This window comes from Equus asinus, chromosome 20, assembly GCF_041296235.1.
Source record: "Equus asinus isolate D_3611 breed Donkey chromosome 20, EquAss-T2T_v2, whole genome shotgun sequence".
In the NCBI taxonomy this organism is placed as follows: domain Eukaryota; kingdom Metazoa; phylum Chordata; class Mammalia; order Perissodactyla; family Equidae; genus Equus; species Equus asinus.
In genome coordinates, this window is record NC_091809.1 from 27413931 (window position 1) to 27433480 (window position 19550).

Sequence of the window (19550 nt, forward strand, 5' to 3'; positions counted from 1 at the left end):
TCAAACCTTGGGGTCATATTCCACTTTTGTCCTCATTCCAGGCATCCAAGTCATTGGCAGATGCCTTTGGCTCCACTGTTGGAATTTATCAAGAACACAAGCCCTTCCCACCGCCTCCTCTCCAGGGTGCCTGCATCGCCTTCTCCTTGTCCTCAGCTTCCCTGACCTCTTGCCCTCGGGGTGCACCTGTCAAAATGGAAATCAGGTCGTGTCGTTCATCTGCTGAAACCCTCCATGGCTCCCCGTTTCATGTGGAGTAAAAGCCGGACGCAGCCTGAAAGTGTCTGTCTCAGCAGGTCTGCGGTGACGCCCCAGAATCTGCATTTCTAATGTGTTCCAGCGTGCTGGTGATGTTGCTGGTCTGGGAGTCACTCTTGGGAGAATTGCTGAACTAGATTTTTCTGTGCTGATCTGGGAAAGTGGCCGTGATATGTTGTTAAGTGAAAAAAAGCAAACTATGGAGAATAGACCAATGGTGAGCAAGACTTCCTTTCCAGGGCTACCTGTGGCCAGTCCCCAAGCCACGGCCTAGATTTGTGATGCTTGTGCCCTTCCTGACTCCAGGGGGCAGCATTCACATTGTGGTCTTTGTGAATGGCACTCCTGGAGTTGTGCAGTGCACAACCCATACAGCTGTACCAGGCAGCCCTGCCCTGTTCTGGGTTTCTCTCCTCCCTCTCCCTTTCTTTTTTGCTTCAGCTGCTCACGCAGAGGTCAGAGCTGGGAGGAGACCCAGGGAGACAAGATCATGGTCCCAGCTCACTCACCCTATTTGACCTTGGGAAGTCACCTCCGCTGTCAGAGACTCAGTTTACTCATCTGTAAAATGGGATTATAGATATTTACTGGCATCTAACTTGAGATCTATTTGACTCATTTATGTTGTCACTGTTGGTCTCTCCTTTTGAATGTCAGCTTCCCGTACAGTGCCGCAAAAGGGAATTTCACCTGTCTTGTTCGCTGCTGTATTTCTGCGCCTGGAATGGTGCTGGCACACAGTAGGTGCCTAACAAATATTTGTCAAATCAAAGAAAGAATAAATGAACAGTCTGGTTGGGAGGAGTCAGTGATGGTTGCGTGGAGAGCCCCCACTGCTGGCACCTGGTAGGCGCCCAGCACATGCTCGCTGCTGTCACTCTCGTCCGGGTCACCTTGTCCAACCAGGAGGCCGGGGCCGCAGGAGCTGCCTCCGGGGCGTCATCCACCAGCGGCTGAAGGCTCGGGCGGGGACGCGGCTCGTTCCGTCCTGAAGTCCCGGGACTCCGATGCTTCCGCCTGGCCGGCCCGGGCTCCGCGTTGGGGACCTGGGGGGGACGACGTCAGAGCGAGGCGGGGGCCGGGCCTCGGCCACCCGCGCCCACAGCCTTGCTGCTTCTCCTTTGGGACCATCCGACGGGGCGACCTTCCCGTGTCCCGGCCGCAGCCCTCGGTGCTGGGTCCCCGCCTCTGTGTCCTCCCGCCCGCCTGCCCGCCCGCGGGTCCCCCTGCTGCGTCCTCCCTCCCGCAGGTGCCCCCTCCCGCCTCCTCCCGCCCGCAGGTCCCCCCCCTCCGCCTCCTCCCTCCCGCAGGTGGCCCCCGCTTCGCCTCCTCCTGCCCGGCCGGCCCAGGCGGGGCTGCGGGACCAGCTTTCGAGCTGCACCCCCTCGGCGGCAGCTGAGAGCGGGCGGGGCGGAGAAGGAAACTGGGCTGCGCCCCCACCCCGCGCTCCGCGGCTGGCGGTCGACGCTCGGGGGCATTCGTTTCCGGGGGGGGGGGGGGCAAGCGGAGTCGGTGGGGCCTCGAAAGCCCCCAGGGACGGCCTCGCGCTGCAAGCGGGCAGACGGCGCGCCTCCAGTCTCGGCCGGGGGCCGGGCGCCGGGGGATCCTGGGGGCCGGGGGGTCCTCGGGATCCCGGGGCCGGAGGCTCGCGCGTCGCGAGTGTCTGCAGACGCGGGTGGGAAGATGCTCGTCGCTGCGCGAGGTGACGAGGGTTCCAGCGGGAAGGGCCTCTCGGACGCACGGGGAGTGGATTTAAGCACACGTGTCAAAAAGACCAGCGTTTTTACGAGTGTTCCTTGCTTGTCTAGTTGCGAAGTGTTATGTTAGTGAACGGATGTGTGGGCACTTCTGTAATGTGCGTAGGGAAGTGTCTAGAAACACAGGTAAAGACGACGTTTCTGAGTGTTACTTGAAAGAAAAAGAGAGAAAGATTCCTGTCTGGGAGCGCGCCCCCGGCCCGGCTGCGCCCACGCGTGGCTCTGGGCTGCTTCCACTGTCACTTAAACATATTTTTAACTTTTGACCTCCTCTTTGACCCGCGGTGTAATTTCAGTTCCAAATATTTGCGGATTTTCCAGCTCATTCTGTGATGTCTAGTTTAATTCAGTTCCGTTCTGAGAACGTGCTTTGTATGCTTTTCACTCCCTGATCTTCCTTTTTATCGCACCCCCCGCCCTCCCGCCGTGCGCACCTGGTTCCTCTTTCCTGCTTTATTTTTCTTCTTCTTCTTCTTCTTTTTTTTTTTTTTTTTGCTTATGACGATCTAACCGAACTTCTGAAATATTTGCCTTATTTATTTTATTGCTTATCTCCTTCCGTCTTGCTACTCCCAAAGGTAGAGATTATTTTCTTTCTTTTTTGTTCACCGATGTATCTGCAATACCTAGAACAGAGCCTAACACACAGTAGGTGGTCAACACATATCTGTTGAATGGATGAGGAACAACTGAATGCCCAGTCCCCATTGGGCGTGTCAGGAGGCCTTTGCTCAGAGCTGTTCTCTGCCCCTGAGGTCACAGGGCAAGAACGCGGCAGAACGGGGTTGCCTGGGCCCATGGCCTTGTGTTGTACCCAGTTGGTGGCACTGGATTCGACCTGCAATCCCTGGGCGCCTCCTGTGCGCCTGGTCCTGAAGGACGGCCTTGCACGTGCCGCTGTCACTCACCCAGCGAGAGCATCCAGTCTTCACGGCACGTACCTTGCCCCGGGCCCCCACCTGCAGAGGCGCCCTTGGCGGGCAGAGGTGCTGTCAGTCCTCTGGGTTGGGTACCCCCGCGTGCCCCCCACCCCGCCCCCGCGTCCATAGGGAGCCCGAGGCTCCGTGTGTGCGCTCGGAGACCATCCTTGCTTCCTTCTCAGCCGTGCAGGGTCGCTGTGGAGGACGGAGCAGCCGCACCTCTGCCGCGCGCGGGTCCCATCAGCAGGTCAGCAGCGTCGCGGGGGAGGCCCGGGCCGGCGGCCTTCTCCGGGAGGGAGGGGTCTGTTGCGACCCGGGGCCCCGGCGGGGACGCGGAGGGGGAATCGCGGCGCGCCTGCCCGCAGCCCTGCGCCCGCCCCCGCGCCCCCTGGGGCGCCCCCGCTGCTCCATCCCGTTGGAATTGCCTCCTTTTACTTTCGGTGGAAAGCCCCTAAAAAGGGGAATTGGGGTCTGGCCCTTGGGGGAAACATGTAATAGTTTCCTATGGTTAGTGTAACAAACGACCACAAATGTGGGTGAGAACAGCAGAAATTGGTTCTTTCACGGTTCCGGAGGTCAGAAGCGGAAACCTGCTCGCTGCGGATGAAGCGACCTGCGCAGCCAGCGCCCGACGCGGTCGGGACGCGGCCTCCTCGCCTTTTCCGGCTCCTGGAGCGGCGTCGCTCTCGTGGCCCCTTCCTGCATCTTCAAAGCCACCGGCACAGCATCTGGCTTCGGAGACAGGGAGGGAGACGCGAGACACGGACACACAGGGGAGGAGCCTCTGGCGGCCTTGGCAGAGCCTGAAGGGAGACCCAGAGGACCTGCCCCGGGGCGTCAGGGGGAGCCGGCCTGCCCACCCCTTGATTGCACTGTTTTTTTTTTTTTTTTTAAAGATTGGCACCTGAGCTAACAGCTGTTGCCCATCTTCTCTTTCTTCTTCTTCTTCTTTTTCCCCAAAGCCCGCCAGTACGTAGCTGTAGATTCTAGCTGTGAGTGCCTCTGGCTGTGCCATGTGGGATGCGCCTCAGCGTGGCCTGATGAGCGGTGCCATGTCCCTGCCTAGGATCCAAACCGGGGAACTCCCGGGCTGCCAAAGCGGAGCGCCGGCACTTAACCACTCGGCTGCGGGCCGGCTCCCAGACTTTCTTTACCTCAAGATAAATTGTATATTACTGCAATATTTTAAAAAATAAGAATAAATGGAAAAGGCCACGATGAGCAAAATATCAAAAGTTTAAATAAAGACAGACACTGTTTTTCTCTCAGCTTTATTGAGATATAATTGACAATCAAAAATTGTGTGCACGTGGGCCAGCCGGGGTGGCCTGGTGGTTAAATTTGGGACCCTGAACTTTGGCAGCCCGGGTTTGGTTCCCGGGGCAGACCTACACGACTGGTCTGTCAGTGGCCATGCTGTGGCAGTGGCTCAGACACAAAAAAGAGGAAGACTGGCAGCAGATGTTTGCTCAGGGCGAATCTTCCTCAGGAAAAAAAATGTCTACATTGAAGGTGTATGACCTGACAACCTTGTGCATGTGCACATTATAAAATATTCTCCACGACCTAGCCGATCAACACACCCGTCACCTCACATCACCCTCTTCCTTTTTTTTCGTTTTCTGTGGTGAGAACACCCAAGATCTACCCTCTTAGCAAACTTCAAGTACACAGTACAAACTGTCGAGCACTGTCGCGTTGCTGTGCTCAAGTTCCCCAGAACTTAGTCATCTTGCAAAACCAAAGCTTTGTACCCCTTGACTGACATCTCCCCATTCCCCCTCTCCCGGCCCCTGGCCACCTCCCCTCTGCTCCTGGGAGCTGATGGGACACAGGGCGAGGGCAGGGCACCGTCATCCGGGGGAAGGGAGTCGGCGGCCGGGTGGGAGCACGGCTCAGGTGCCGGCTACGTGGTGAAGGTGGAGGCGACCAGAATCACTGGCGGACTGGACCTGTTTCCAGGCACCCAGGGTTTCTGATGGCGTGAAATACTCACCTCTAATGCTCACGGCTCCATGGGACGGGGCTTGGGGGACTGCGTCCTTCTCTCCCCACCGTCCAGGGCCTCAGATAGAAAGACCAAAGGGATGGAGGTGACTCCACCGTCCTGGGGCTGAGCCCTCAGGAGGGGGCTGGGGCTGCTGCATGGACCCCCCGGGAGGTGGGGCCTCCTCCCAGGTGGCGCTGGGAGCAGGTGTGGTGAGAGCCAAGGGGAAGCTGCAGGGCTGGTGTCACCACCTTCTCTTGGTTACACGAGTCACTAAGGCCCAGATTCAGGGGGTGGGCAATTCAGTTCTCCTCGATGCAGTGGCAGGGTCACGCTGCACAAAGCCAGGGAGGACAGAGACGTTGTCGACCACCTTTTGAAATTCAATTTGCCGTAACCATGGGACGAGAGAGAAGAGAGGAGTCAAGGATGATTCCAAGGCTGATGGCGGTCCTTTTGAGAAACACCCCAGGCTGCCCTCCTGGGCGGGGTCTTCCAAATGGCTTCAGGCTGGTGACTCTGCAGCCTATGCTCAGCTCGCAGGAATGTGGCATGTCCTTGCTGGACCAAAGATGCAGCTGCTTCTACCGTGCTTTTTTCCATGTCCGTCCTTTTGCTTCGTGCTGTTTTGGGGGCAAGTCAACCCTCACCCCTTGGTTTCCCCATCGGGTGACGGTCTCCCTCCCTCTTTAGCTCTCTCTGTGTGAATCCCCTCTGGTCGATGTCCAGCTCAGAGCCAGGAACTTTCCTTTGCGAGGTCAGCGTGCACGACTGTGGGGGCCACCCTCCTACGGCCTCAGTGATCCCTTCGTCTTGGTGTCCATGTCCTCGTGTGTCTCCTCCCCAACGACGCAGAGCTCGTCCAGGTGATAAGTAAAGTGTAGCAGAGATCACAGTTTGTGACTTTCGAGGTTAGATCACAAAAGGCGTTGTGTCCTCCACCTCGGCCTCTGCCGTGTTGTGAGGACACTCGATTGTCCCTTTGAGAGGAGAACAGGGCGGGGAACCAAGGCCTCTCACCAGTAGCCACGTGAGTGCGCCATCTTGGGAGCAGATCCTGCAGCTGCAGGCCAGCCTTTGGAGGACTGCTGCCCACCGACACCTCGACGGCATCCATACTCGAGTCCCCAGCAGGAGCACCCAGCTAAGCTGCTCTCGAATTCCTGGACCACAGAAACTGAGATAATAAGTGCTTATTGTTTTAAATCACTAAATTTTGGGATAATTTGTTATGCAGCCATAGATAACCGAGCCAATGTGCTAGCACTTCACTGTGGAATGTGGGAGTACTTAGCACCTATCACTTTAACATCTTGTTACAGGGGTCACCACCCCCAGGAAGCCTTCTCTGATCACCTCTCTACATTAGCCCACATCCTATCCCACTACCATGTTTTATTTATTTTTTTTAAATAATAGTCACTATAGGAAATAAAATAAAAAAACAAACTATAGTGTTTATTTCTGTATTCCGTTACTGGTTTATTGTCTCTCCTCTCTCCATGGAAAGTCCCGCCAAGGAAGGGGCTTGTCCATCTTCCCACCCAGGGCCTGGCGCTGTAGGGGCTCAGGGAAGGGGCTGCTGTCATTCTTGCCTCTACGCATGAATCTAACCTGGGGAGAAAGTGTGTTTGGGGGCCCTGGGGGTTCCCCTCAAGATGGATTTGCATATTCTTGACTTTTAAAGAAACAGGGAACTGAGAGAGGCCCCAGACGCGTGAGGAGGAGGGACACGGAGCAGACCACCAGGCTCTGGCCACCCTCCTCGGCCTCCTGCGTGGGTCGCAGCCATGCCCACCCTGTACAGGAACTCTCTGGGCAGGAATGTGCCAGGTACAGCGCTGGCCAGGCACGGCCGGGGGCGGGGGGCGGTCAGGACCCTTTACAGCACACCCTGGGGCTAGAGCCCAGGGCGTGAGGGACCCAGTGGGGAGCGGGCTGGGCCCTCACTGCCTTTCCTCTGGAAGGGAACAGAGACGAGGAGGAGGATTATGAGAACATGGCGCCACCCTACAAGGACCTTCCTCCTAAGCCGGGTGAGAGGACTTCCCAGAGGCCAGTGAAGAGATGTGTGGGTTGGGGGTGGCGGGGGGGGGACGGCCCCCGGGGCACGGTAGAGCCATGGCCAGCTTCTGTGTGCCCGGCTCATGCCAGGCGCCGTGATGGCGGGAGTACTGGTGCCTCTGCCTGCCCTTGAGGACCTGTTAGTCTGATGGGGGAGGCAGTTCTTGGCGCTGGCTCAGGGGAGCAGGTCTGAGGGCAAGGGCCCAGGAGACTGAGGAATCCTGAGGGGAGTTGAGGGCTCTGCTGCGGTGTGGGGGCTGGGCGTCAGAGGACGGGACACTGGGGTGAGCCTTGAGGATGAGAAGGAGTTTGTTAGGAAGAGAAGCCCAGAAAGGAAGTGGTGGATACAAAGGCCCAAGACATGGAAGCCGGTGTTTCAGAAACCGCGAGTGGACCGCGGACTCCCCAGCCTCCAGGCGTCACACCCACGGCCCAGATTTGCCTTCAGGCTGGCGTGGCCCATGCCTGGCTGGGAACTCAACGAGAGTGCGATAAGTGGGGATAAAAGTGGAGGTTTTGGAGGTTTCCCTGAGTCAACCCCCACCAGGCCCCTGAGAGCTGACCAAGCTGCCCTGGTGTCCTTGGGCAGGGGACGTTCCTTGAGGGGTAGGGCTCCACATCCCCCACTTCTGGGTCCAGACAGGGTCAACCTGGGAGGTCGCAGGGCACCCTGGGGCTCAGCATGAGGTGGGAGGTGAACCGGGCTCTGCTGTTTGGTTGCCCGTCTGCAGCTCCAACCTGGTCCCAGCCTGATCGTCAGCCCAGCCCCAAGACCAGCCCCATCCCCACTTCAGGATGGGCCGCGCCTGCCCCCAAATTAGCACCCCCATCTCCAAATGCAGCCACGTCTCCATTCCCATCTCCATTTCCCGATCCAGCGTCACCACCACGCCCCAACCCAACGACAACCCAACCTCACCTTCTTCCGCATCCCCCACGGCAGCGACAGCCCCACCCGTCATTCCTGCCACCTCTGGCATCACACCCCTGCTCCATGTTCATCACGCTCCCCAACCCGATTTCAACCCCATCCTCACCATGGTCCCATCCCCACCCCCAAACTCAACTGTGCTTTAACCTAGGGTGACCAACTGTTCCAGTTTGCCCAGGGGTGAAAGATTTCCCAGGACGCGGGACTTTCAGTTTTAAAACTGGGAAAGTCCCGGGTGATCCAGGATAGTTGGTTCCTCTGTCTTGGCCCTGTCCCGTCCCTAACCCTCCACTGCAGTCTCCATCCTGCCCCCGTCACTGCTGTCCCTCCCCTTCCCATCCTTGGACCGGCTCTAACTCTGAGCTTCTCTTCCTCAGCTTCGATGGGTCCACCACGACCTCCAAGGGCAGGTGAGCTGGGGCCGGGGGGAGAGGAGACCCAGTGCCAGCTTCGCCCTGCTCTGGGCCTGAGCAACCAACCATTCCTCCCTCTTCAGGAAAGAAAACGGAGAAGCCCCCAATTCCTTGCAAACCCCCAAAGATCACAGGTGAGCACCAGGGCCGGTACCTTGCTGTGCACCTGGCTGAAGCCCTGCTCTGCGTGACTGTAGTCCTTCTGACCCCTTCCTTGCCTGGACCTCACCCCTGTCACCTTCACATCTCCTCACCTGGGTGAGCAGTGGGAGGACCCTTTAAAAATCCTGAGAGGGGCCGGCCCGGTGGCGCAGTGGTTAAGCTCGCACGTTCCGCTTCTCGCCAGCCTGGGGTTCGCGGGTTTGGATCCCGGATGCAGACATGGTACCACTTGGCAAAAGCCATGCTGTGGTAGGCGTCCCACATATAAAGTGGAGGAAGATGGGCACGATGTTAGCTCAGGGCCAGGCTTCCTCAGCAAAAAGAGGAGGATTGGCAGTAGTCAGCTCAGGGCTAATCTTCTGCAAAAAAAAAAAAAAAAAAAAAAAGAAAGAATCCTGAGAGGCGACACTTGGAAGTCCTCCTTCTAGTCCCCTGATTCTGAGCAGAGAACAAATCAGAGGGAATGCAGGGGTTGGTCTTGGAAGACAGAGTCTTCCAGCACCTTCCGAATAACCCTCTCTCCCTCTTTCTCCCAGGCGTCGATCCGGAGCGCCCTCCGTTCCGGCCGTCCCTAGGCAGTAAGTCCTCCAGGGGGGCCCCTGTCGACCCTCCCATGTGGCCAGTGTGTCTGAGGCAGACCTTTAGCACCAGAGCGAGATCCTGGGCCAGAGAAACTTCTCCTTTGAGAAGCAACTCCTCCCTGAGTCTAGACCAGACTCCCAGGGACCCAGGTGTCTGCCCGGCTCCCTTCAGGCCCCACCACCTGCTCGCGGCAGGTGCAGGAAATGTTCTCGGTCCCAAAGGAAGGTCCACACGCTTCCTTGGATGGGAAGCAGCTTGGGCAGGGGCTGCTGGAGAGTACACGGTAATACATCATCGATGTGAAGAGCAGCGCTCAGTCCCAGTCATGCATTACCTCTCTGAGCCCTCAGTTTACCTGCTTGCAAAGTGGGAATATTATTTACATCTGCATCATAGAGGTGAGGCTCCGACAAGACAGTCAGGACGTAGTGGGATGCTTGGCGCAGTGGGAGCTCTGTCACTGCTCTGGGCTCACTTCCCGCGACGCCCTCTTGCTGGCCCTGTCTGGTGATATAGTCATGATCACAGAACTCTGTCCCCTGCTGTTGGAGAAAGGCTCAGGGGGCCCTTCCTCACTCTGGAGCGCCTGTGTCAGTCTCTGTCCCCATCCCGCCCCCAGCCACTCCAATGCCCTGGCTCGGTCAGAAGCCCGGGGCCCTTGGCTGCCACCAGGAGGAGAGGCTGATGGTGTACCTGTGTCTGCTAGTGGTGGTGTCACTGCTCCTGGGCTGCACCGGTCTGGCCGTGACCCTGATCAAGTGTGAGTAGGGTGAGGGTAGGGCATGGAGGGAGCTTGGGCACGTGGCCCTGGGGGACCTGGGCTGAAGCTGGCTGGACTCCTCTTACAGACCAGGAGGTGGTGGAGGAGCTGAGGGTGCTCACCTTTCAGCAGATGGCGTGGCGAGTGAATGGTGAGCGCTTCCAATCTTCTCTTCTCTTGACCCTCAAACCAAGCTCCAAGGCCAGCCCAACCCTGTCTCTGCCGGACCCTGTGCCCGGTGCCGGGGATGGGCAGGATGGGGGGCACAGCAGATGCAGGCCGTCTCTGCGGCCCGTGCGCGCGGGCGCTGGGCCTCCACTGCCCCACCCGGGGGCGGTGGCGCGCTGCAGCTGTGGAGCCCCCGCACTGTGTGCATTCTGCACTGAGATGCGCGTAGGTGTAAAACACACTGATTCCAGAGACTCGCTGCAAAAAATGTAAAGTATCTCAGTAATAATCTTTAGTATCGATTACACCTTGAAAAGATAATATTTTGGATGTATTGGCAGAAATAAAAAAGAGCATTCAAGTTAATTTTACCTGTTTCTTTTGACTTTTAAAAACTGTGGCTACTAAAAAATTTAAAATTACCTATGTGGTTCACAATTTGTTGCTGTCGGACAGCACAGACAGACGTTTACCAAATTATCACCCAAATGAGTATAAAATGCCAAATTTTGATGAATAGCCCAAAGTAAGAGGAAGGCAATTCTATGAAAAGTCTAATAAGGGACCTGGACCTTATCTTTGGGAGGGTCATACAGGGCTTCCCCAGGGACATGGTGCTGCAGCTGAGTGAAGAAAGAGAAGGAGTTAACCAGGTGAGGGGTTGAGGGTCTCAGGCCTGTGCAAAGGCCCTGTGGTCGGAGGCAACATCATAGGTACAAGGGAGGAGGATGGTACAGTTGGACAAATGAGAGGTGATGGTGGCTTGGATGAGGGTTGTGACCCTGGGAATGGAGAGAAGTAGTTGGAATAGAAAGTTTTAGGAGGTAAAATTGACCAGACCCCTGGGGAGGGATTGGGAATGGTGGTGAGTGGGAGGGAAGGGTGTCAAGGATAACGTATATGTGTTATCTATGTATCCATCTTATATTTCTGTCTTGTCTCACTGCAGGGCTGTCCCCTGAGGCCCCCAGGGAGTGTTGGAAGGGGGCGTGTTGGTGTGGGATTAGTGGGAATATGCACATTAGTTGTGGAAGAGTCTTCTGGGCTGGGCTGGCCCTCACCGTGATTGCTGACGCCTGAACAGTGCTCCATTCCACCCTCCCTCACCTCAGACCCCAGACCAAGCCACTCCTCTGCTCAAAACCCATCAGTGGCTTCTCCCTGTCCAGAGTCCAAGGCCAAACCCTTGCCTTGGCATTCAAGGACTCAGACGTGGAGCCTCACCCTACTTGGAGCTCAGCTCCTCTGAGCTTCCTCTCCAGCTCTGCTGCCTTCCCCAACATGCCTGCCCCCACCGTTGCTTCCAAGGCGGCCCCTGCCTAGTGTGCTTCTCCCTCCCCCTCACAGTTACAGAATCACCGTCTTCCTTTAAAACCCACCTCCTCAGGGAAGCCCACCATCCCCACTCTTCCCCAAGCCCCAGGGATCAATCGCTCCTCTGAGCCGCTCTAGGACTCCCGCTGGGTGCTGAGCCTGTCGTTCTAGAGCTCTTTGCTTCTCTCTGGTGTGTCTGCTGTCAGTGCTGGGTGGGTGGGCGGACGGGGGTCTGGGTCTCTAACGCTTCAGCCCGTCCCTGCTGACAGTGACTGGCCTGGCGGGGCTGGCTGGCCTGAAGAGGGACATTGACCGCATACGAGCCGACACCAACCAGTCCCTGGTGGAGCTTCGGGGCTTATTAGGTGAGTGGGGCCTGGGCAACTGCCCTGGGATGGGGGGCACGTGGCACAAGTCCGGGGGAGTGAGTCTCAGTGCAGTCTGTGCGAATGGTGGCCCTTGCAGCCTGAACAACTGTACATGGCACACCACGTACACGATCCTGGCTCTGGAGCCACTCTGACAGCATCCTGTCCTGTCCCCAGACTGTCCCAGGGTCACCTGCCCTGAGGGCTGGCTCCCCTTTGAGGGCAAGTGCTACTACTTCTCTCCGAGCACCAAAGCGTGGGAGGAAGCCCGGAAGTTCTGCCAGGAGAATTACTCCCACTTGCTCATCATCAGCAACTCTGCTGAGCAGGTGAGTGCTCCCTCCGAGCCCTGAGCACCAGCAGGCCACTGCCTCTCTTCCAGGATCCCTGCTCCCCTCCCTGGCCTGGGGGAGAGAAATGGGATGGCTCCTGAGGCCTGGACACTTTCAGTAGCGAGCTCTCACTGAGACAACGTCGTGAGGGCTTGTGTCCAGGCAGCCTCTGCGCACCCCCGCTTCCTCCCCAACGTGGAGACGGAGAGATGAATGTGTCTCAGGGAGCACGTTCTACTCTCCAGGCTGTGTTGCAAACGTCTTACGTCTTGTGTGTGTTAACACAATCCTCACAGCAACCCTATCAACTAGCATGTGAGTCAGGAGAGGCCACCGTGTGCTGGAGGAACAGACAGTCCACAGCTCAGAGGCGAAAGCACGTCACGCGGACTGTGGAAGCTTTTGTAGCTACAGAGCAAGTCTCGCGGGCTCTCCTGTGCTGTCAGGTGGCAGGGAAACGGTTCCACCTCTGCACATCTGCAGGGAGCATTGGGATGTGTAAGCAACGTTAATGATTTGGTCCCACAGTTAGGTGGTAACACCGCTTGGACACAGTACAATCATTGATTCTTCACAGATGAGGAAACTGAGGCACATTTCACCTAAGCAACTGGCCTGCGGTCGCTCACGACTAGTCAGCGGCAGCACTGGCATTTAAGTCTGGGTGACTGGTTTCAAAGTCCGTGCTCCTGACATGAGCCCCCAGCACCACTGAGCAGCGTCTGCAGGATTCAGCTTTCCCGTCCCCTCACTTTTATCCCAGTTACGGCATTTTCTTTCTTTCTTTGTTTATACTGCACATATAACATTATGCTACTTTCAGGCATGCAACATAATGATTCCATATTGTACGTATTGCTAACTGATCACCACAATAAGTCTAATTAACGTCCACCACCCCACATAGTTACAATTTTTTTTCTTGTGCTGGGAAATTTTAAGATTTACTCTCTCAGCGACTTTCAAATATACAACACAGGATTATTAACTATAACCACCAGACTGCACATTACAGCCCCAGGACTGACTTATGTTACAGCTGGAACTTTGTCCCTTTGACCACCTTCACTCATTTTTCCCACCCTCCAACCCCCCCCATGCCTGGCGACCACCAGTCTGTTCTCTATATCTATACGGGTCATTTGTTTTTGGTTCCACATATAAGTGAGGTTATATAGTCTTGGGCTTTGTCTCTCTGACTTATTTCACTTAGCACAATGCCCTCAAAGTCTACCCATGTTGTCATGAATGGCAAGATTTCCTTCCTTTTTCATGGCTGAATAATATTCCAGTGTATAATACACCACATCTGCTTCATACAATCATCCATCGACAGGCACCGAGGTGGCTCCCAGGTCTTGGCTGTTGTAAGTAATGCTGCTGTGAACGTGGGGTGCAGATACCTTTTTGAGTTTCTATGCCATTATTTTTAAGTGAGTTTCTTGTAGACAGCATATAGTTGGGTCCTGTTTTTATTTTTTTAAAATTTAATTTGACAGCCTCTGGCTTTTAATTGGTGTTTTTAGATCATTTACACTTAATGTACTCGTTATTTGGCTGGTTTAGGTCTACCTTATTATTATTTTTTCCTGTATGTCCCCTCTCTTTTTTTTATCTTTCTGTTTCATAGCACCATTTGTATGAGTAGCTAATATAGAGGAGTTTTGGGGGATTAAATTGCATAATGTAAGAGGGGCAGGTATCAATCATAGAAACACAACTTTGCTTTAAATAACTCACTGAGCTCCTCTTTTGAGCTCTCATTATACCTGGATGGTGGACGTTTGATTTCAGTCAGTTGAGGTCACCCATTTTCCTTCTGAATGGGGACAGTTATGTGGGAGCAAGGTGGAGGCAAGTGGATGTCTAGTCCTTGATGTCTTTACTCCAAGCTGGTATCTGCTGGGACGTCCCCTGGCTGAATGGTCCTGAACAAGTTATTTAACCTTTCTGTGCCTCAGTTTTCCCACCTATAAAATGGGGATAATAATAATGCTTGATTTAGTGGGTCACAATGAGGATTAAATGAGATAATCCATGGAAACTGCATAGCTCACTTAGTAATTCGCTAATTCAGCCAACGTTTCCTGAGCGCCTACTATTTGCTAGCACTATTCTAATTTGATGGGCAAGGCAGCCTTTTTCTCTTTCTGGTTTCCTGACACCTCTCTGGTGCTTTACCCAGGAAGCAAGGCCCAGGTCTTCTCTACTTTTTGGAGGCTCCAAACCCATCTGGGGGTTTGGCCATCACGTGGGGATCATCGGGGTGAATGTAGAGCCCTGTCTGTGGCACCCACTGTGTCTACATCTTTAGAACTTCTTTCCCATTGCAGCCTCTTCTCTCCACCCTCCTGGGAAGCCTGGTCTCATATGAGATTGGCTGAGTGAGGTATGATGAGCACGCAGTAAAACGCACAGATCCTGAGCATCCGTTCCGTGAATTTTGACATCTCTGTGCAGTGCACCCCATACCTGCCAGCCCAGTGAAGACTCAGGACATTTCCACCACCCCAGGGAGTTCCCTTCTCGCTGTCAGTTGCCTCCCACCCCACCCCAGGCTGCTGCTGACCTGGGTCCCCTCACTGTGGGCCAGTGTGCCTGGGGAGGTGTTGCTTTTAATCATGATATTTTCTTCCTAATCTTCTGTCTTTGGCCCGAAGTGTTTCTTCCAAAGGCCTGGACTTTTGAAATACAAAAGCCAGGAAGCCCCCTTTCTCTCCTTTCTTTTCCTTTTTATGTTCTTTTTCTGAAGCAATGAGTTCCTCTTCTGCCTGGTGTGGATTAGCGTGCAGATGGGGAGAAGCACCAGGGCCCACACGTCAGTTGCTGTCGTTGGCTGTTCTCCACATGTCGTGGCCCTGAGTGTTAGACCGCCACGGCACTTGCTGTGCACTGGCACGGTTTTGAGCGCTTTATGTGTTAACTCATTAAATCCTCACAATATCCCGGCGAGGAGGAAGCTTCTATTGTCCTCTCTTGTTGCAAATGAGGAAACTGAGGCACAGAGTGGTTCACAGGTCGTGTGAGAAAGTAATGTGATCCTTCGCACCGCAGCGGGAGGAAGGTGTTGCTCCTGAAGTGCGCGCCCTCGGGACGGGGAGGGGCGTGGGGGACAGAGGAGAGCCCAGAGCCTTGCCCTGAGGGTGGTGTGGAAGAATTGATGGCTGAATGGAGTTTGTCTTTGCAGAACTTTGTGACCAAGGCTCACGGCTCTCCTCGGGTGTATTGGCTGGGGCTGAGTGACAGGGACCGCGAAGGGGACTGGAGGTGGCTGGATGGGTCGCCTGTCACTTTGAGGCAAGTATCCAGGGCTCCTGGGGTCTCTGCTCACTTTGGTCGTTGTGCAGTTCAAGCCCGGAGATTCTCTGGAGCCTCAGGCTGGGCTGGACCGGGGAGCCACAAGGCTGCTTTGTTCTAATAGGGCTTCTGGCCCCTGTACCTTTAAGGTTTCTCCTATTGCAACTTCTCCACCTTTTAGCACAACTGCTCTGATGTATCAAGTCCCCAGGCCAATGTCTGGGAAAAAAGAAAGCGGGGGAGTTGCCTACAGGGCGTGAGGAAGAGGAAGATTTGATTTGCAAAAAGGATGAGCAGGATCTCATTTTTTTCCACTCTCTGTATCTTATCCCATTTACTCAGCTTCTTACTACTCCTATAAAAAGGTACTATTATTACCTCCATTTTAAAGATGAGGAAACTGAGGCACAGAGAAGTTAAGCAACCTACCCAAGGTCAGACAGCAAGCAGGTGGCCATGCAGCCAACCTGGCTCCACTCTCAGCCATTACATTTACTTTCTCAAGGAGTGCATGTATTCATATTTTATTTAATTTTTTAATTTTTTTGAGGAAGGTCAGCCCTAAGCTAACTTCTGCTGCCAATCCTCCTCTTTTTGCTGAGGAAGACTGGCCCTGAGCTAACATCCGTGCCCGTCTTCCTCCACTTTGTATGTGGGACGCCTGCCACAGCATGGCTTGATGAGCGGTGCGTAGGTCCACACCCAGGATCCGAACAGGCGAACCCCGGGCCCTGAAGTGGAACAGGCTAAGGGGGACTTAACCGCTGCACCACCAACCGCCCCTATGTATTCATATTTTAAATAAATATTAGCAAATCGTCCCTCATACTGATTGTACCAATTTATTCTCTCACCAGCCCTACTACACTGTTTTTGCCCACATGTTCATAAAACTTTAGGAATTTTGTTGGTTTAACTATAGGTGAAAAGTGGAGTCCCAGTGAAGTACTAATTTGTATTTTTATTATAAAGACTGAGACTGGATATGTTTTCATATGTCTGGTAGCTATATGTATTAACCTTTCTGAGAATTATCTATTCGTATTGTTTGTGTCTTTATTTTGGGATTCTGGTTTTTTTCTTATTGATTTCTAGGAGCTTTTTTTTTTTTTTTCGCTTTTTCTCCCCAAATCCCCCCTGTACATAGTTGTGTATTTTACTTGTGGGTCCTTCTAGCTGTGGCATGTGGGACCCGCCTCAGCGTGGCCTGATGAGCGGTGCCATGTCCGCGCCCAGGATCCGAACCGGGGAAACCCTGGGCCGCGGAAGTGGAGCGCGCCAACTTAGCCACGGACCACGGGGCCGGCCCTCTAGGTGCTTTTTCTATATTAGAGACGTTAGTGTGTTGTCCGAGGGTCTCATTTTTCTTGACGGTTCCTGGAAGGAGGCGCAGTTCCGTCAGTGGGGATGGCGTGGCGGGGCAGGGGTGCCGCGAGGACCCCTCCCGGGCCGGTGCAGCCGTCTCCGAGCTGGGCGCGCCGGCTGCCAGCGGGTCTCAGTGACGCTTCCCGCATTCAGTGTCCTCAGCGCAACGCAGGCCCGCCCGCCTGGATCACCCCGTCCCGCTGGGGTCAGCCCGCGGCCGGTGGCTGGCGAACAGAAGCCTGGACCCCCGTCTCAGGCCGGGGTAACCGTGCTGCTGCTCACGCTCCAGAGCTCCCGGGGGTTCGGGCTGAGGCCGGACCCCGAGCCCGCATCCTTGCTCAGCTCCGTGCTCTGCTCCGTGCTGCGTCTCACTGCCTCTCTCCTGAGAGCACCCCTGAGTGCCCTGCGTCCGAACTGCTGAGCCAGGCTCCGCTTCGGGGGAACGGGACCTAAGACGGCACAACGCCTGGGAGCCTGGGAGGACCCGGGTGTGGCCGAAGGACTCCTCGGAGGAGGAGGCAGGACCTGACCAGACGCAGGAAGCCGATCCAGGAGTCAGGAGACTGTCAGGAAGCGGGGCTCAGGGGCGAGCGGGGCTGAGGGTGTGGCGCAGCGTCCTCAGGCGGTTCTGAAAGCCTGGAGAAGCGGTTCAGACGGGAGAGAGCCGTGGTGCTGCTGTCCTGCATGCTCGTGCTGCTGTCCTCCGTGCGTGTGGTGCTGCTGTCCTGCATGCGCATGCTGCTGTCCTGCATGCGTGTGGTGCTGCTGTCCTGCATGCGTGTGGTGCTGCTGTCCTGCGTGCGTGTGGTGCTGCTGTCCTGCATGCTCATGCTGCTGTCCTGCATGTGTGTGGTGCTGCTGTCCTGCGTGCGTGTGGTGCTGCTGTCCTGCGTGCGTGTGGTGCTGCTGTCCTGCATGTGTGTGGTGCTGCTGTCCTGCGTGCGTGTGGTGCTGCTGTCCTGCGTGCGTGTGGTGCTGCTGTCCTGCATGTGTGTGGTGCTGCTGTCCTGCGTGCGTGTGGTGCTGCTGTCCTGCATGCGTGTCGTGCACTTGTTCCAGTCGGTGAACCAGTGTGGACACATTATTGGGAACTGAGGCTCACCCTGGGGTTCGCCTTTTCTGTTGTACATTCTCTGGGTTTTGGCAAATGCACAATAGTAGTTTCCCTGCCCTGAAAATCCCCTCTGCTCCACCCACACCCCCTGTTTCCTCCATGCAGCTTCTGGGGCCCGGAGGAGCCCAACAACCTCCACGACGAGGACTGCGCCAGCATGAACCAAGGGGGCACCTGGAATGACCTCTCTTGCGACATAACTACGTACTGGATTTGTGAGCGGAAATGTTCCTGTTGAACCCCAGGGCTGAGGGTCCACACCTGAGTGCCCCTCGGCTCTTGGAGACGAGAACCACCTGCCCTCTGTGACACATCATAGACGCGCCCTGGATGTCGTGGGTCCCCTGGGTGCAAGTGAGCCCATTTCTAGGGCGAGGGCTCGCAGGCCTGCTCAGCTGGATGGTGTCTCAGTCAGTTTGGGCTGCTAGAACAGAACACCACAGAGTGCTGGCTGCTCAATGACACATTTATTGCTGGAAGTTCTGGAAGTTAGGAGTTCAAGATCAAGGTGCGGGAGATTCTGTGTCTGGTGAGGACCTGCTTCCTGGTTCAAAGACGCTGTCTTCTCGCTGTGTCCTCACCTGCTGGAAGCGCTGAGAGCTCTCTGGGATCTCTTTATCAGGGCGCTAATCCCGTTCAAGGGGGCTCCACCCTGACAGCCTCATCACCTCCTGAAGGCTCCGCCTCCTCACCCCATCACTCTGTGGGTTAGATTTGATGTAAGACCAATTTAAAATACTAAGGTGCATGAGGGAGCTGTCCTGGTGTAAACCTGCTCTGGCCTGGATTTTGTTTTAAGCAGAGCAGCCTGACTTGCGGCCTGACAAGCACACGTTGCACATCTGCTTTAACTCGCTGTCCCAAAGCGAAGGACGCCCTCTGAGCTCCTCCCTTCCTCTGAAGTCTTCCTCTTTTGAAGAAAAGTTTCTCTTCTCAGAAACCGAGGTCAGGTCGACCTGCTGTGTACGTGCTAAACTGCAGCAGATATCTCCTGGTGACTTTGGAAAGAGCGTGTCCCTGTGGTGCCTGTTGCACGTTCTCTGTTCTGAGATGGCAGCTGATCCTGCCACAGATGGCGGGAGCGCATTCTTCCTGTGGAGCCGGCCCGCCCATCTCCAGGAAGGCTCGCCTTCTCCCTCCAGTGGTTTTTGGTTATTTGCGTTGACGTTTCTTGGCATTGTCAGCAGAATTTCAGGGAAACCCACCTGAGACCACCTGGAACCTACTTTGAGCCAGCGCTTGGCACCGGCGTGGGCCCCTGAGCCCCCCAGCTTCACGGCACTCGCCGGGTGCCTCAGTGAGTTCTGAAGCCAGACCTCCTTGTTCAAGTTGTAGGTCCTTTTCCTTGAGCTGTTTTGAGTCTTAAGGCTAGGTGTCTTGGGGTACACATCCTAGGTCAGAGGAACCCAGGGGGAATTTCCTAGGCTGGGGGAGCCTAAGGGCAACTTTGTAGTCAATAGGGCTGGCTAACCTCTTAATTTAGCTTCAAATTGGAAAGAATTGTGTCTATAAAGTCGGAACAAATTGTTTGCAGACTTTATAGTAAAATGAAACTAAAAAAAATGGGGAACCCATGCTTCTACAGCCGATGGGCTCCCGGCAGGCAGCCTCCGGGCCTCAAGGCTTCCTGTGCGGTGCTTGCAAATGCTTAGCAAGTGGGGACCGTGGCTGGGTCTTTAGATCAAGATCCCCTGGGATAACTTAAGGTTACAGAGGCCACTCTGGGGCCCCTTTGAACTTCTAAACTTGTCTTTCTGT

The 19550-nt window shown here is 55.4% G+C and overlaps 1 protein-coding gene and 1 long non-coding RNA gene across 8 annotated transcripts; both read left to right on the forward strand.

Annotated features, from left to right (window-relative positions):
* The first annotated feature begins 2767 nt into the window (after window positions 1-2767).
* LOC139041312 (uncharacterized) lies at window positions 2768-4203 on the forward strand. 2 transcript variants are annotated; one of them, XR_011496229.1, is made up of 3 exons: window positions 2768-2948; window positions 3118-3182; window positions 3516-4203. It is a non-coding gene; the product is annotated as an uncharacterized lncRNA (long non-coding RNA). The 2 variants fall into 2 exon arrangements; XR_011496230.1 differs by having other exon boundaries at window positions 3898-4203.
* A 2418-nt stretch (window positions 4204-6621) lies between these two features.
* On the forward strand, window positions 6622-19340 carry CLEC17A (C-type lectin domain containing 17A). Of its 6 annotated transcripts, XR_011496228.1 has the most exons (12): window positions 6622-6755; window positions 6890-6958; window positions 8295-8327; window positions 8414-8464; window positions 9029-9070; window positions 9694-9834; window positions 9923-9985; window positions 11586-11681; window positions 11862-12013; window positions 12313-12514; window positions 15204-15313; window positions 17898-19340. XR_011496228.1 is itself a non-coding variant. In XM_014861671.3 (11 exons), the coding sequence occupies exons 1-11, from the start codon at window positions 6713-6715 to the stop codon at window positions 18028-18030; spliced, it is 933 nt and encodes a 310-aa protein (XP_014717157.1). In that variant the 5' UTR covers window positions 6622-6712; the 3' UTR covers window positions 18031-19340. The 6 variants fall into 6 exon arrangements, 5 of the variants coding, with proteins under 5 accessions (XP_014717157.1, XP_070348328.1, XP_044608478.1 ...); XM_014861671.3 differs by lacking the exon at window positions 12313-12514; XM_070492227.1 differs by lacking the exons at window positions 9029-9070; window positions 12313-12514.
* The last annotated feature ends 210 nt before the right edge of the window (window positions 19341-19550 follow it).